Source organism: Plecotus auritus (assembly GCF_963455305.1).
Source record: "Plecotus auritus genome assembly, chromosome: 13".
In the NCBI taxonomy this organism is placed as follows: Eukaryota; Metazoa; Chordata; class Mammalia; order Chiroptera; family Vespertilionidae; genus Plecotus; species Plecotus auritus.
Window position 1 is genome coordinate 32026329 of NC_137779.1, and position 16216 is coordinate 32042544.

General features: G+C 43.2%; 1 protein-coding gene across 2 annotated transcripts; it reads left to right on the plus strand.

Annotated features, from left to right (window-relative positions):
• The first annotated feature begins 297 nt into the window (after positions 1-297).
• Positions 298-13449, plus strand: ZNF140 (zinc finger protein 140). 2 transcript variants are annotated; one of them, XM_080650186.1, is made up of 5 exons: positions 298-612; positions 784-838; positions 2515-2641; positions 3043-3138; positions 6485-13449. In XM_080650186.1, exons 2-5 carry the CDS (start codon positions 830-832, stop codon positions 7639-7641), a joined length of 1389 nt encoding a protein of 462 aa, XP_080506312.1. In that variant the 5' UTR covers positions 298-612; positions 784-829; the 3' UTR covers positions 7642-13449. The 2 variants fall into 2 exon arrangements, with proteins under 2 accessions (XP_080506312.1, XP_080506313.1); XM_080650187.1 differs by having other exon boundaries at positions 335-597.
• Positions 13450-16216: the final 2767 nt, after the last annotated feature.

Genomic DNA, 16216 nt, shown 5'->3' on the forward strand with positions numbered 1-16216 from the left:
TCTGGGAGTTGTAGTGTGTGACGGGGAGCCTTCTTTCCACAGGTCGCTGAGACCGCGGTGGGTCTTGGGAAGTGTAGTTTTCTGTGGCCCGTTGTGTCTCTCCGCTTTGGGGCGGCTGTGGGAGTTGTAGTGTGTGACGGGGAGCCTTCTTTCCACAGGTCGCTGAGAACGCGGTGGATCCTGGGAAGTGTAGTTGTCTGAGGCCCGTTGTGTCTCTCGGTCTTGGGCGGTTGTGGGAGTTGTAGTGTGTGACGGGGAGCCTTCTTTCCACAGGTCGCTAAGACGCGGTGGATCCTGGGAAGTGCAGTTGTCTAGGCCCGCGGCCTGGTCCGGGTGTCCGGTCCTCGGGGTTCCGAAAGGCGCCGTTTGCACTCCAGGGCGCCCAGTTGGAGTTTGTGCTTCTTGGGCCGGAGGAAGGTGAAGGCGCCCAACCCTCCTGTGCCGGGATCGCCGCCTGCTGGTCTGGGCCGTAACCGCCCGGAGCCCGGAGCGCGGAGCCCGGAGCCCGGACCGCGGAGGCCGGAGCCCGGAGCGCGGAGCCTACGCTGCCAGAATCGCAGAGGAAGTGCCAGTCCTGTGACTTCGGCCCAAGAGCAGGTGTAGGGGGTGCAGGTCAGGCTGGACTCCTGGCCTGAAGGGAGGTCTCGCGGGCGCCCCGGGCTGCTGGGTTCCCTGTCCCCGTGTGACGAGGGCGGGTGGATGAGGAGCGACGGGAACCCCCTGAGGAGGGACCCGGTTCCTGGGGCCCGGCCCGCGCGCTCAGGCCGCTCTCTCTCCTGCCAGCTCTCCCGGTCTGCACGGTGCTGTCCTCCTCGGCCCCACAGGAGCCATGTCTCAGGTAAGCGGTGCTTCCTCCCTTTTCCGAGGGAGGCTGTGCTCCCAGCCCTTAGGGACTCCCTGCCCCGCCTGCTCCTCCTTCAGGGCCTGGTTCGCACGAGGGTGGAGGGTGGAGGGTTGACGGGAAGCTGTGGCCGCGTGGCGGGGTTCCTGACCTGGCAGGTGAGTTTTAGGGTTGCGAGTGGGGAGCCAGCTGTGCTGTTGCCTCCTCTCTCAGTATTCGAACGAGAAGTGCTTCATTCTGTGTCTGTTGCTCCAGCTGCCTTTCATTCACGTATTCGTCATATTTACATGAGCATCTACGTTCAGCATCTGCATCTGGTCTCCAAGGGTGACCCCTGGACCAGCTGTATCAGCTCATTAGACATGGATGTTTCTGAGCCAGAAGCTGGGGTCTGGTTAGCAGCCCCTCCTAGGGATGCGAACGCATGACCCTTTGCAGGTCTGGGGTGCAGCTGTGAGCAAGATCGAATCTCTGAACTCAGCTCACTTTTCAGACTTGACATTCGGTTTCTTTAGCAAGGAACCCTGGTGGTGTCTGTGGCTAAACCCCTGCCTGGCCATCATACTTCCCAGAGGTGAATAAGAAGGCCAACCATCCCAAATTAGTCCCGGTTTATAGGTCCACTGCTCTCTCACTTTTTTGTCATACTTGTGTCCAAATCCAGAGTTTTGCTGGGGAGGCCAGCTTCCACCTGAGTTGAAAAAGTCCCACTGTTTCCTATAGGAAGCAGCTTCTTTCTCTGTGACTCAGTAATCTTTATCAATTGTTGAGTGTAAAGTATAACCTATAACCCTGACACACATTTGAGGCTACTAGTGCGGGACCTTTTAACATTCCTTTTCACGCCCAACAGTGACAGGGGTCACTCAAGTGGTGGAAACCAGGGGCTCCTCGTTCCCTCTAACCCTGAGGGTGAACGCACTGGGTTCCGGGCTGGGAGGCACTGCAGTCCCGCCTCGGGAGGCCCTGATACTTTGGGGCTTATCCTCCTTGTTGTGTGACGTCTCTAAAACGCTCTCCAAGTTTCACAGCTATTTCTTCAGGAATGGGAGGAGTGTGATACGCTTGAGTGTGCACGCCTCACTTCAAGGGCGTTGCTGCTGTCTGCTATAGCCAGTTATAAAGAGGAAAGTCTTTCCGAATTATGTTAAAAGAGACTGCTATTTTTTAAAATATATTTTATTGCCGAAACCGGTGTGGCTCAGTGGATAGAGCGTCGGCCTGCGGACTGAAGGGTCCCGGGTTCGATTCCGGTCAAGGGCATGTACCTTGGTTGCGGGCACATCCCCAGTGGGGGGTGTGCAGGAGGCAGCTGATCGATGTTTCTCTCTCATCGATGTTTCTAGCTCTCTATCCCTCTCCCTTCCTCTCTGTAAAAAATCAATAAAACATATTTTAAAAAAAAAAAGAGTTTTTACAACCAAAGCCAGAAATCCATGTTGTCCACATCCTTTACCTTTCACAAAATTGTTAAATATGTCAGGACATATCACATGGTGTGTCTTTTCTCGTTTTCTCCATTATACAGCAAAACAAAATAGCTCTACTCTTAGTTATACTCTCCACGGTCACCAAGAATTCTGTCCACCCTCCTCACTGCGAGTCGTTTCCCTCCTGGGTCAGGGCCTTGCGGAGGCTTGGTGCCATCGATAGACACCTGTCTGTCCTTTCAGGGGCCAGTGACGTTCAGAGACGTGGCCATAGACTTCTCCCCGGAGGAGTGGGCCTGGCTTCAGCCCGCTCAGAGAGCCTTGTACAGGCACGTCATGCTGGAGAACTACAGCCACCTCGTCTCCCTGGGTGAGTGTCCCTCACCTCCCTTCAGTTAGAACTTGACCGTAGGTGTAGTTGGGAATCTTCATTAACTGGCTGAATGTTCCCAAGGGAGGTATGCTATTTTTTTTTAATTAGGTTGTGGGGTTTTAATTTTTTAAACTTTATTTTTATTACTGACACTATTACAGATGCCTCCAATTTCTCCCCTTTCCCCACCTGCACCCAGCCCCCAGCCCCCCTTCCCTCAGGTCATCACCTCACTGTAGTCCGTGTCTATGGGTTTTTACTCATTTTTAAGATGGGCATTGTAACTCCACCTAATCTTTAGACACCTTTCATACTTACATTTGGCATTTCTTTTAATGGTCCCTCTTTTCTGAGGACTCAAGAACTGATTCTGAATTTATTTTATTTCCTGCAAGCAGGTCTTAACATTTGTAAGCCAGATGTGGTTTCCTTACTGGAGCAAGGGAAAGCGCCCTGGCTAGGGAAAAGAGATGTGAGAACGGATTCCTTTCCAGGTGAGTGAGTGAGTGAGTTTCCCCTCTGCTATGCACTTCCTGCTGTGTCTGTCTGTGCAGCCAAGCAACAAAAAGATAGAAAAAGAAAAGAATGCATGTCCCCTTTAAATGGGCATTCATAGGTCAGTGAGCCATCAAATTTTGTGAAGCGTGTAAGGTTTGTGTCTAGATTCATTTTTATGCATGTAGATGTACAGTTTTTTTGGCATTATTTTTAAAAAATATTTTTATCGATTTCAGAGAGGAAGAAAGAGGGAGAGAGAGATAGAAACATCAATGATGAGAGAGAATCATTGATCGGCTGCCTCAGCTGCCTCCTGCACTCCCCTCTACTGGGGATCGAGCCCGCAACCCGGGCATGTGCCCTTGACTGGAATTGAACCTGGGACCCTTCAGTCCGCAGGCCGACGCTCTATCCACTGAGCTAAACCAGGTAGGGCTTGTTAGCATTATTTGTTGAAGGTTTATTTTTGCTCTTTGCTCCTCTGTAAAAGAATAGCTGACTGTAATTCCGCAGGTCTGTTCTGAGTTCTCTGCTCTGTTCCATGGATCTGTTTGTGTATTCTTCCACCAGTACTACACTGTCTTGATTATTGTAGCTTTATAGTAAGCCTGGAGGTCAGGTAGTGTCAATTTTCTGACGTTGTTCTTCATCAATATAGTCATTTGCTTCTGTATATAAACTTTAGAATCAGTTTGTTGAGATGAATAAGATAATTTTTACTTGGATTTCATTGAATATATAGATCAAGTTGGGAAGAACTGACATCTTGATAATATTGAGTTTTCCTATTTATGAATAGACTATCTCTCCATTTGAATTTTCTTCCTTGAGACCTTTCATCAGAGTTTTGTAGTTTTCCTTATATAATTTTTTAATATATTTCATTGATTTCTTACAGAGAGTAAGGGAGAGGGAGAGAGAGTTAGAAACATTGATGAGAGAGAAACATCGAACAGTTGCCTCCTGCACACCTTCTACGGGGGATGTGCCTGCAACCAAGGTACATGCCCTTGACCGGAATTGATCCTGGGACCCTTGAGTCCGCAGGCCGATGCTCTAGCCACTGAGCCAAACCAGTTAGGGCTCCTTATATAAATTTTATACATGTTTTCTTAGGTTAAAACCTCAGTATTTCATTTTTGGCGTTGCTAATGGTACAGTATTTTAAAATGCCATTTGTTTATTGCTAGTATATAGAAAAGTTTTTACTTTTGTACATTATCTTTGTATTGTGCAATCTTGCTGTAATCACTTATTAGTTCCAGAAGTTTGTTAGTGCATTTTTTCTGATTCTTTGCATAGACAGTAGTGTCATCTGTGATTCAAAACAGTTCATTGCTTAGTCAGGGGTGGGCAAACTTTTTGACTCGAGGGCCACATGGGTTCTTAAACTGGACCGGAGGGCCGGAACAAAAGCATGGATGGAGTGTTTGTGTGAACTCATATAAATTCAAAGCAAAGGAGCGGAGGGGAGAGCAAGAGAACCCTCCGCTCTTTCGGCTCTGCGGGCCGGATAGAACAGCCGAACGGGCCGGATCCTGCCCGCGGGCCGTAGTTTGCCCACGGCTGGCTTAGATACATCATAAAGAAATATGAGGTCTTTTTACTTATCTCTAGAAACTTACAGTTGTGATAATAAGACAGCATTCCCTCCAAACAAAATAAATGTCAAAGTTATGTTACAGAAAAATGAATTTTTTTTTCTTTTTAAAATATATTTCCATTGATTTGAGAGAGGAAGAGAGAGGGAGAGAGAAACATCAGTGATGAGAGAGAATCATGGATTGGCTGTCTCCTGCACACCCCGCAGTGGGGATCGAGCCCACACCCCGGGCGTGTCCCCCCACCGGGAATGGAACCATGCCCTCCTGGTTCACAGGTCGATGCTCAACCACTGAATCACGCTGGCCGGTCGCAAAATGAATTTTATTTTTTTAATCGTCATCTGAGGATATTTTTCCACTGATTTTTTCTAGAGAATGGAAGACAGGGAATGACAGAAATATCTATGTGAGAAAAACACATCAGTTGGTTGTGTCCTGCACAATCCCCAACCAAAGGCCGGCCAGGGAGGAGCCTGACACCAAGGCGTGTGCTCTTGACCAGAATCAAACCTGGGACCCTTCAGTCCGCAGGCCGATGCTCTATCCACTGAGCCACATCTACTCGAGCAAAAAATGAATTTTTTAATGTGTAAGCTCCCATCAAAGTTGTAAGGCTAATACAGAGAATACCCATATGTTTTTATTTATATTTACCTACTGCTAATATTTTGTTCCATTTTTAAAATCATTTGGTATATGTTTTTTTCTGGAGATATTTGAGCATAAGTTGTGTACACCATAGGACTTTTAACCCTACATATTTCATAAGAATAAGGATATAAGAAAGTATATACTAGTACATTTAAAAAATATTTTAAAATTTGTTCCCCACCCCCGCCCAAGTGATAAAGTGTTTTTAAAATTGAGCCTTGTGCGCTGCCAGCGTGCTCTGTGCTTGGAGCGTTGGCCCAGGCACCAGGGAGTCTTGGGTTCGATTCCCATCCAAGAGCACATGCCTGGGTTGCAGGTTTGATCCCGGTCCCCAGTTGGGGCACATGCAGGAGGCAACTAATCACTGTGTCTCTCTCACATCGATGTTTGTTTCTCTCTCTCCCTTCCCTCCCTCGGTCCTCTCTCTTCTCCCTCTCCTTCTTTTTCACTCTAAAAATCATGGGAAAAAATATCCTCTGGTCAGGATTAACAAAACAAAAATTAGCCTCGAGAAAATGGGGGCTTACGTTTGTCTATTAAAGCCATCTGATAGAAAGACTGTTATACCAAAGTTAAGCTTCAGATATCAGTTTGGAAAGTAGAGTTAGACTGAGCATCACAGAGGATGGTTTTCAGAGAAATCCTTTATTTATTTAGAATAAATTGCTGTAAGATGTTCCAGAGGCGCTAGGGGAACAGTCTGATGTGTTGGTGGGATTTGAGGAGCACTTGCAGTTTTATTGGCACTACAACATTTCATTTTCACATCATTCTGGCAGTAAGTAATGAAGTGAGGAGGACAGTAACAACTCATCCTTCCCAATTACTTACCTTCTTCATAGTTGTATTTTTCCTTCACTTTTATTTACTTATATTTAATCTTTCTCCCTAGTCACCTAAATCTCTCCTCTCCTTGATGTCTTCTGAATTTCTGGGCAGAATGCCTAGATTCCAAAGTCACTTATGACAAATATGAAAGCAATGAAGTAATAATTTTTTTCCATTTTAATTCTCATTAAAAAAGGAAAAATGGCTTTTATTTTACTCAATACAGAAAATAAGAAACATCACTTTGTTTTTTTTTCAGTTTCAGAGTCAAATGGTGAGATCAGAAAGTTTTCTCCAAAAAATGTCACATATGAAGATGACTTCTCCCAGTACTTGATAAAGGAGAGGAATCTGAGCCAAGGCCCTGCACATTCCAGTGTTAAAGAAGGCTGGAAATACGAGGATGTTACTGCGACGCTACGAAGAAATCGGGAATGTATCAGGCAAGTGACAGTCTCTCATCAAGAAGCCCTGACTCAACATAGTGTCAGTACCGTGGAGAGGCCCTATGGGTGCCACGAATGTGGAAAAACTTTCAATCGGCGCTTTTCCCTGGTGTTACATCAGAGGACTCACACAGGAGAGAAACCATATGTATGTAAGGAATGCAGCAAAACCTTTAGTCAGATCTCAAACCTTGTGAAACATCAGATGATACATACTGGAAAGAAGCCCCATGAGTGTAAGGACTGTAGTAAAACATTCAGTTACCTCTCATTCCTCATTGAACACCAGAGGACACATACTGGGGAGAAACCCTATGAGTGTACTGAATGTGGAAAGGCCTTTAGCCGTGCCTCTAACCTCACGCGACATCAGCGAATTCACATAGGAACGAAACAGTATTTATGTAGGAAATGTGGGAAAGCCTTTAGCAGTGGTTCAGAGCTCATTCGTCATCAGATTACACATACTGGAGAGAAACCTTATGAATGCATTGAATGTGGGAAGGCGTTTCGCCGTTCCTCACACCTTACCCGACATCAGAGCATTCATACCACCACCACTTCCTATGAGTGTACTGAGTGTAGGAAAGCCTTCCGTTGCCGCTCCTTCCTTGTTAAACATCAGAGAATTCATGCGGGAGAGAAGCTCTACGAATGTGATGAATGTGGCAAAGTTTTCACGTGGCACGCATCCCTCATACAGCATATGAAAATTCATACCGGAGAAAAACCCTATGCTTGTGCTGGATGTGACAAAACCTTTAGTCGGAGCTTTTCCCTCATTCTGCATCAGATAACTCATACCGGGGAGAGGCCCTATGTATGTAAGGTGTGCAATAAATCCTTCAGCTGGAGCTCAAACCTCGCCAAACATCAGCGCACACACACTCTAGAGAATCCCTGTGAATATGAAAATTCATTTCGTTTCCACTCAATCCTTACTGAACACCAGCGAATTCATACTGTTTAGAAAACCTAAGGATGTTTGCATTTAAAAATTTAGCAGCTAATGGCCTTACTTTGACTTCAGAGCCTTATGTGAATGTGTTGAAATATGAAGCCATGTGATCCATGCCTGGAGAAAAACCCCAGGAATATTGTGGGAAAGCCATTAAAGCTTCCTTTTTTTTTTTTTTTTTTTTTTTGTAATGTCAGAAAGTGCAGTCACTCAATATGGAGAAGACTCTTCCTCTGGTAGGATTTCCTTACTGTACATTTATAAACTCCTGCCAGGAAAGAGATGCAAGTGCAATACAAGTGAGAAAGCTTTTCGTTAGAAATTAGCTCTCATCCTGCATTTGTCCATTCAAGCCCAACAGAATGCATGGGTAAGGGCGCACTTTTTCCTGGACATCACACAATTCATAATGCAGCAGTCATACATACAAGCAATGATTTGGGAATGCTTTATTAAATTTTAAAATACTCTTCTAAGGAGAAAAAGCAACCCTATAAATGAATTGATTATAGGTTGACTTTATGCAATATTTTAAATGTATATGATTATACTTGGGGCACCATTACAATGGGTAGAGGAAAACCTTAGCGTTCTGAGAAGTGCTGGAGGAAATACCAGTGTGGGAAATTTTTTTTTAATTACTGAGGGAATCTTTGTTTAGCTTTTTTAAAAAAAATCTTTCTATTTATAGTTAATCTGATATTTGCTGTTTCCCCCCCATATCTTATATGATTCTGAAAATGTAACTATCACCATATTGACATCAGCAAGAGTAGTGTGTTTCTGTGGAAACATACAAACACAATCCTAGAAACATTTTTAGGTGTCTTATGGTTTTAACTGAGATAGTGTTTGGATTTAAGGTTATGCTAACTCATGTTTATCCTTGAATCTGACTAGACATGTGTTAGTTAGAAATAAATGTAAGTTATATCACAGGAAAATGCCAAGGTAGTTTTCCTCTTTTGTTGCATTTACAGTGAGAACGTTTATTTTGTAAGTCCATACTTGTGGAAATAAACCATATTATGTTCACTGTCTATGTACACCTTGCCCATTTTTTAACGTCCCAGGTAAAGGTTTATCCTATCTTTGAAGCAACTGACTGCCTCTTGTAAGAACTTCCCTCACATGTAGTGTGTGTAATGTGCAGTTTAGTACTTGGATAAGTGCCTCATTTGTTGTTTCACGTATGTAAATCATTCACAAAACGAGAGGCTAGCATTTTTCTTTCCCATTCAGTGTGACAACAGAACACATAGCTGTTGCTGAGTAATTACTTGTCTAGAGTGACCTAACGCCTCAAACTTGACCAGAACAATTCTGTTGTACACCCTCCCTTTCCTGCAGTGTGGCCAGCATTGTCACTTTCCCCAGCACCATGTGAGGGGGGGGGGGCGTTCTGGTGAACAAAAATGTATTTATCATTTCAGAGGTTTGTAACATTGAGTAATGTGGCCACAGACTTCTCAGGAGGAGTGGGGCTGACTAGATCCTGTCCAAAATAATTTATATGGGACTGTAGTGTTGGAGAACTACGGGAAACTTTTCTGAGGCGGTTATCATTCCTTCAAATTCAGAATCTGAATTTAGGTATCTTCGCTATTTCCATAGGCAATATTAGGGGATGGGCTCCAAACTGCCCAGCTGAATTCCTGCTCCATGTTCTTCAGATGATTAAAAATGGGTAGAATAGGGAAGTGGGTGCATTTCCCCCCTGCTCTTGTTCTTGTAATAGCTTTTCCTCCCTTACTAAGAGATTGGGTCTGGAGCTGAGTAAAACTATAATATTTTGAAGCATCTATTTTCTCTCTCTTATAAGCAGGACTTTCCCTTTCTAAACCAAATGTGGCCTCCTTATTGGCGCAGGGGAAAGAGTGATGGAGGAAAAGTGAGAAGAGGCCTGCAATCAGGTCAGTGAAGGGCAATCAGGCAGGAAGTGCTTTTATAGGTGGTTCAGCTCACAGACGTACTACCTGAGTCATGTTATCAAAAACAGTAACTTTCTCTTTCCTTCTTGCAGCATCATGCTAAACTACATAACATTCAAAAATTCCTTAATTTGTGGTAAGATATTTAAGAAAATAAGAACTGTGATTTTTACTTAAACTTAAATACAGATAATTCTTATATTATACAGTAAAATAGATGTCAAAACACTGTTGCCACTGAAAAAAGAAAATAGATGGTGGATGTTTTTGCTTATACAGTGCTTTGTGTGTCATTGTAAGAAGGCACTGGCAAGGTTCACAGTTGCTTTCTTTCACTCTAGCTAGCACATAAATCTGTTTCATTTTTTCATATTTAATGCATTTGTTACAAGCTGTGGTGCTTTGCAGAGGTAGAAGACAATAAAAATAACTTGTTTAAGATGAAATTTAATAACAGTGGCCAGACACATTGAGATATAAAGGAACCAGCAGTAGATAAGTATATGATGTTGTACTTTAAATTACTTGTATACTATAACATTTCAGCTCTAATTTGTATTGTACTGTTGCAGTGGAGAAATAGTGGTGATATATAGTGTGACCATGTCAATACATGTGAAGGGGTAAACACCCAGTTAGACCATTTTGATCTATGTAGGGTAAGACGTTTGTATTTCCGACATACAGTTATCTTAAGTTTGCATAGTCAAGGTGTGTGAAATTCATGTGAAACAGACTCAGGACTGAAGCCATCATACCTCTGGACAGTTACAGGATTTTCTTAATCTGTTATCATGCTTATTCAATTATCCACATACTCTTACACCATCACCCTCCCAGTGAACATGTCTACCCTTCATAGAAGAGCACATGGTACACATGTGCTTTCACACAACACATGGTATCTGTCCTCGAATATGACTCCTTGCATAACAGTTTCTGTGTGAAACCTTTTCTGGATTAGAGTTTACATTTGGGGTCATTATCTTGGATACAATCAAACTGAGTGGACAGCTGAATGACATCAACATTGGCACACTCCTAGATGCAGCTGCCATGTCCTTGTGTGTGTCAAATATGGCTACAGCTGTCATGCACTATTACCCCTTCAACGGAATGCAATGTTATGAGATTGAGTTTAACTGCTATTTATACCTTCAAAAACTCTGCTTCAAGCTGGGATGCCGTATTGAGAAAGCAACCAGGTAAAGCAGATAAATATAAAAAATAATTTTCAAAGGCATCACCGAGCTGTGGAAGCAGAGGACTAGATGAACCGAATCCCAGAAGGAAAACTGCTGAGGTGACCTGATAATCACATGTGATTTTGCCCTTGTAAGCATTTCCTGATTTTGAATGTGAGCTTGGGGGAAAAAGAAATCAAAAGTTTTAGGGGTCACTTGAGGTTGAGGTTGGCAGATTAGGAAAGTGAGAAGCCTCAAATGCATAGGTGGTTCTCTCCCATGGGACATTTGCTGAGTTTTAGGACTGTCCAGATATTCTAAACATAATGCAGTTAACTTAGAAATCAATAATAAGGTAACTGAAAACCTTACCGCATGTATTACAAATACATAATTCTAAATAGCTATGGATCGTTAAGTCATAATAAATGTATAACACTTAGAATTAAAACAAAATAACATAGACCAATATGTGTTATATAGCTAAAGGGGTATTTAGAGGACTATACATAGCCTTAAATGCTTATATTGGAGAACAAAGATTGAAATAATGAGCTTGCAATTCATCCTAAGACAATAAAAAAGGCAATTTCACATTCAAAACACTTACAGGGATTATCTTCCAGTATGAATTTGTTTATGTATAATAAGGACTCTGACTGAAGGCTTTTCCACATGGAATACATTCATAGGGTTTCTCTCCAGTGTGAGTTCTCACATGCATTCTAAGGATGAGAGGCCACTAAAACCTTCCCACAGTCCTTGCATTCATAAAGATGTCCAGTGTGTATTTTCTTGTGAACTTTAAGGTGGGAGCTTGTGTTGAAGGCTTTTCCATAGTCACTGCATTCATAGTTTCTCCCCAGTGTGTATCCTCTTGTGCACTACAAGGTAAGAACTTGTTCAAAAAGACTTTCCACAATGACTACACTCATAGGGTTTCTCTCCGGTGTGAGTTCTCAAATGAGCCTTAAGAGATGTTTTTTGACTGAAAGCTTTCCCACATTGATGACATTCATAGGGTTTCTCACCGTGTGAGTTCTTACATGTCTCCTTAGGGTTGAGGAATCATTGAAGACTTTCCCACATTCTTTCCATTCATATTGCTTCTTGCCCATGTGACTTCTCTTGTGCAAAATAAAATTAGAAATCTTTTTGAAGGCTTTTCCACACGGATTACATTCATAATGTTTCTCTCCAGTAGGAGACTGCTCCTGTTACTTAAGGGAGGAATGACGACAAGTTTTATTTTTATCACATTCATAGGAATTTTCTGCCATTTGAAAATTGTTATGTATAGGAAGCATCTTATGTTTGAAGTGTATACCACGTATGGAGCATGTGAACTCTTTTTGTGCTGTTTGAGTTCTTTGAAGATGCCACAGAGCTCTAGCATATTCATGACTTTCACAGAGTTTCTCAATTCACAAAATTTCCCCCATAATTGTTTAGATGGAATTATGCTTCAAACACTCAATATTTAAGTAACAGTTATGGCATTGTTTGCTGGTGGAAACTCTCTTTGAAAAAAACAAATTTTGATCTAAATTTAGAGTTTTCCTCTAATTCATGATACTCATAGAATCTCTCGATAGGCTGTTTTCTTGGGGGTATCATTTGCTTTAAATTACCCTCTGGGATATTGTGTTTTCCCAGTCTTCTCTTAATGTGGAGACCGATCATCCACTGTGAATCTTACCGTCTTACCAGTGGGTGTCTTTTCCCCAAAAATATTCTGCTTAGGAGTTGGTTCTTTTTTCTAATTAGAATCTCCCAATCCAGGTAAGTGGCTTTGGGGATTCTCATATTCATAGGTCTTATCTCTTCTTGACCCAGCTGGGAGATCACAGACGGGCTCCATAATTGATATGACACTGAGGTGAGATTTATGTAGTTTTCCAGTATCACATTTATGTACATACGTCTCTGAGCAGAGTTCAGCATCATCCATTCCTCCTGTGTGAACTCCACAGCCACATCTTTAAATGTCTCTGGTCCCTGTAAGCAGGTTGCTGGGAATCCAGCCACCATCCTTTCCTCCTCATTGTTTCTCACATAGAAACAGGCAGATTCGTGTGCAGTCAGAGCCCACATAGGAGATAGGTCAACAGCTGTCATCTCGAGAGTCTGAAAGTACCGTCTGCCTGCAAAACAGGGTAGAGATCAGGATATTTCTTTTGTTGTTTCTTTGATCCAATCAGGGCAGGGATGCATTTCACTGACCATGTTCCCTGTGGGTACATAGGCCGGTTCAGTTAAAAGAAGAAAGGCGGAAACAAGGCCCCATTGGAGGCAAGATAAAAAAAAAAAAAAGTATACCCATCTCCCTACTTTCAGCAAGTTCTGACCAGCTTAACCCTTTACTGGGATTGTAATAACATGCATTATAGTCATTCCTGGTCATCGTTATTTTTGTTGTTGTTAATCCTTACCTGAGGATATTTTTCCATTGATTTTTATGGAGCGTGGAAGGGGGAGAGGGAGAGGGAGAGAGAGAGAGAGAAAGAGAAAGAAAAACATCCCATTCGTTGCCTCCTGCATGCACCTCAATTATGGCTGGGAAAGCAGCAACCAAGGTACATGCCCTTGACCGGCAGTGAACCTGGGACCCTTCAGTCCGCAGGGCAATGCTCTATCCACTGAGCCATACTGTCTAGGGCATTTATGCTGGCTTCACCTGCAGACTACTACTTGAAAGAGCATGCATTATTAAAAACCAAACAAACAAAAAAACAAAACTTAAGACTAAAGAGAACCAGTCAAAAAAGGCATATTTGGCCCCAGCCCAGCCGTGGGCAAACTACGGCCCGCGGGCAGGATCCGGCCCGTTCAGCTGTTCTATCCGGCCCGCGGAGTCGAAAGAGCAGAGGGTTCTCTTGCTCTCCCCTCCGCTCCTTTACTTTGAATTTATATTAGTTCACACACACACTCCATCCATGCTTTTGTTCCGGCCCTCCGGTCCAGTTGAAGAACCCATTGTGGCCCTCAAGTCAAAAAGTTTGCCCACCCCTGCTAGCCGGTTTTGCTCAGTGGATAGAGTCAGCCTGGGGACTGAAGAGTCTCGGGTTCAATCTGGTCAAGGGCACATGCCTAGGTTGCAGGCTCGATCCACAGTAGGGGGCATGCAGGAGGCAGCCGATCAATGATTTTCATCACTGATGTTTCTCTCCCTCTCTGAAATCAATATAAATGTATTTTTTTAAAAAGAGGCATAGTTGTGTAATTAAATGTCATGCATACTTTGATATATATATATATATATATATATATATATATATATATATACATACATACTACACACACACACAACACACAATTGATTTCGAGAGGGAGAGGGAGCGAGAGACAGAAATATCAATGATGAAAGAGAATCATCTATCGGCTTCCTCCTGCACACACCTCCCGCCCCCGACACGGAATAGAACCTGCAACCTGGGCATGTGCCCCGACCGTGAATCGAACCAGGACTTGTTTGATTTTTTTTAATATCTTTTATTGATTTTTTTTTTTTTTTTTACAGAGAGGAAGGGAGAGGGATAGAGAGTTAGAAACGTTGATGAGAGAGAAACATCGATCAGCTGCCTCCTGCACGCCTCCCACTGGGGATGTGCCCGCAACCAAGGTACATGCCCTTGACCAGAATCGAACCCGGGACCTTTCAGTCCGCAGGCTGATGCTCTATCCACTGAGCCACACCGGTTAGGGCAGAACCAGGACCTCTTGATTCACAGGTCAACACTCAACTAGTGAGCCGTGCTGGCCAAGCTACAGATGCAACTTTTTAAAGATTAGACAATAACCTTCAAATGCAAGCTTCTATCAGTATTATACTTCAATAGAGTTCAGTTTTAATGGACAAAAATATAGAACTGGCATTGTAATGTAGACAGGTAGGTTCTATGTCCTTAAACCAGGAAAGTATGTAACTCCTGTTACTTTAGTGTGGGGGATTGGCAAACAGCGGCTCGCGAGCCACATGCGGCTCGTGAGCCGCGGTTTGCCGCACTGTTGACTAATGAGTTTTCCGACCAATGGGATAAGGGCTTAATCACAAGGAACAACAGCCTGTAATTATTGGAATCGAGAGTCTAGTGTATATCTTACAGAAATACATTTGTCTGAACATAAAAGGATTATTATCCTGGAAAAAAGATTCCAGGAAACAGGAGGTCTAACACAGAGAGGAGATGAGGGTAAAGGGAAGTCCCAGTGTGCTGTGTGCCTAAAGAATGACTGATCACCCTGTCTCGGTGGGAGCACCATCCCATACACCAAAAAGGGTACGGGTTCAATTCCTGGTCAGGGCATATACCTAAGTTGCGTGTTTGATCCTTAGTTGGGGTGTGTACAGGAAGCAATCAATGGATGTTTCTTTCTCTCTCTCTCTCTGTCTCTCTCTGTCTTTCTCTCTTTCTACTTTTCCCTTCCCCTCTAAAATCAATAAAAACATGTCTTCAGCGCAGCTGGCGTGGCTCAGTGGTTGAGCGTCAACCTATGAACAGGTTCGATTCCCATTCAGAGCACATGCCCAGGTTAGGGTGTGCAGGAGGCAGCCAATAAATGCCTCTCATCATTGATGTTTCTATCTCTCTCTCCCTCTCTGAAATAAAAATATATTTTTAAAAACCCCACATATCTTAGCATGAGGGTTTGAAAAAAAGAATAGCTGATTATTCGATCAGTGAATGGTGAGCTGCCAGAATTTTTAAAGCATGCAATACCTGACTAATCAGGGGCACTGACCTCTTTGCCTTCAGATTGTCAAATTAAAAAGTGAGAACAGCCAACACAACAATAGCCATCCGATGTGAATGAATCAAAATTATACCTATTTTTTTATTTGTCAGATCGGCAAAAGTACATTTCCTTGGTGTACTGCAGAATTTTAGTAATTAGTTTATGTGTGGCATGAGATGAAAAAGGTTGACAGTCGCTGGTCTGGATAGTACAAGGAAGGAAGGCTCCTAGGGATATGTGTTCAGGAAGAGAGAAAAATGGTAAGGTGGTATGACAGGTTTCTACCTGGAGAAAAAAGGGATGGAAAGACATTTTGTTTTTTAAATATGCTTTTCTTGATTTTTTAGAGGGAAAGGGATAGAAACATCAATGAGAGAGAAACTTCACCTGCAGGCCCCCTACCGGGGATGGGCCTAAAAGCAGACATGTGCCCTGACTGGGAGTCACAGGTGGCCTCCTGGTTCTGGGTCAAAGTTCAACCACAGAGCACAGCAGCCAGGCTGGAAAGGCATTTTACATCGGCTTCCACGGAGAAGACGTGGGCCTCATGTGTTATTATGAGCCTCTTAACCTGTTAGACCTAAAAGTGTACGCACACATTTCTCAGAAAGCTAAGTTACTGAGAAAATAAGCAGTCCAATCAAGAATTAGGGAAATGCCAACAAAGTAAAATTTAAGAACTGACAACAAAAATTACAGAATAGAAAACCAAAACACAAAGACATAATACAAAAC

What these genes read in the sequence shown, in the direction of transcription:
- ZNF140 (XM_080650186.1), top strand. An exon ending in CAGCCACCTCGTCTCCCTGG is followed by an intron (nt 2,642 to 3,042) that starts GTGAGTGTCCCT and finishes TCCTGCAAGCAG; the next exon opens with GTCTTAACATTTGTAAGCCA. An exon ending in GAGAACGGATTCCTTTCCAG is followed by an intron (nt 3,139 to 6,484) that starts GTGAGTGAGTGA and finishes TTTTTTTTTCAG; the next exon opens with TTTCAGAGTCAAATGGTGAG.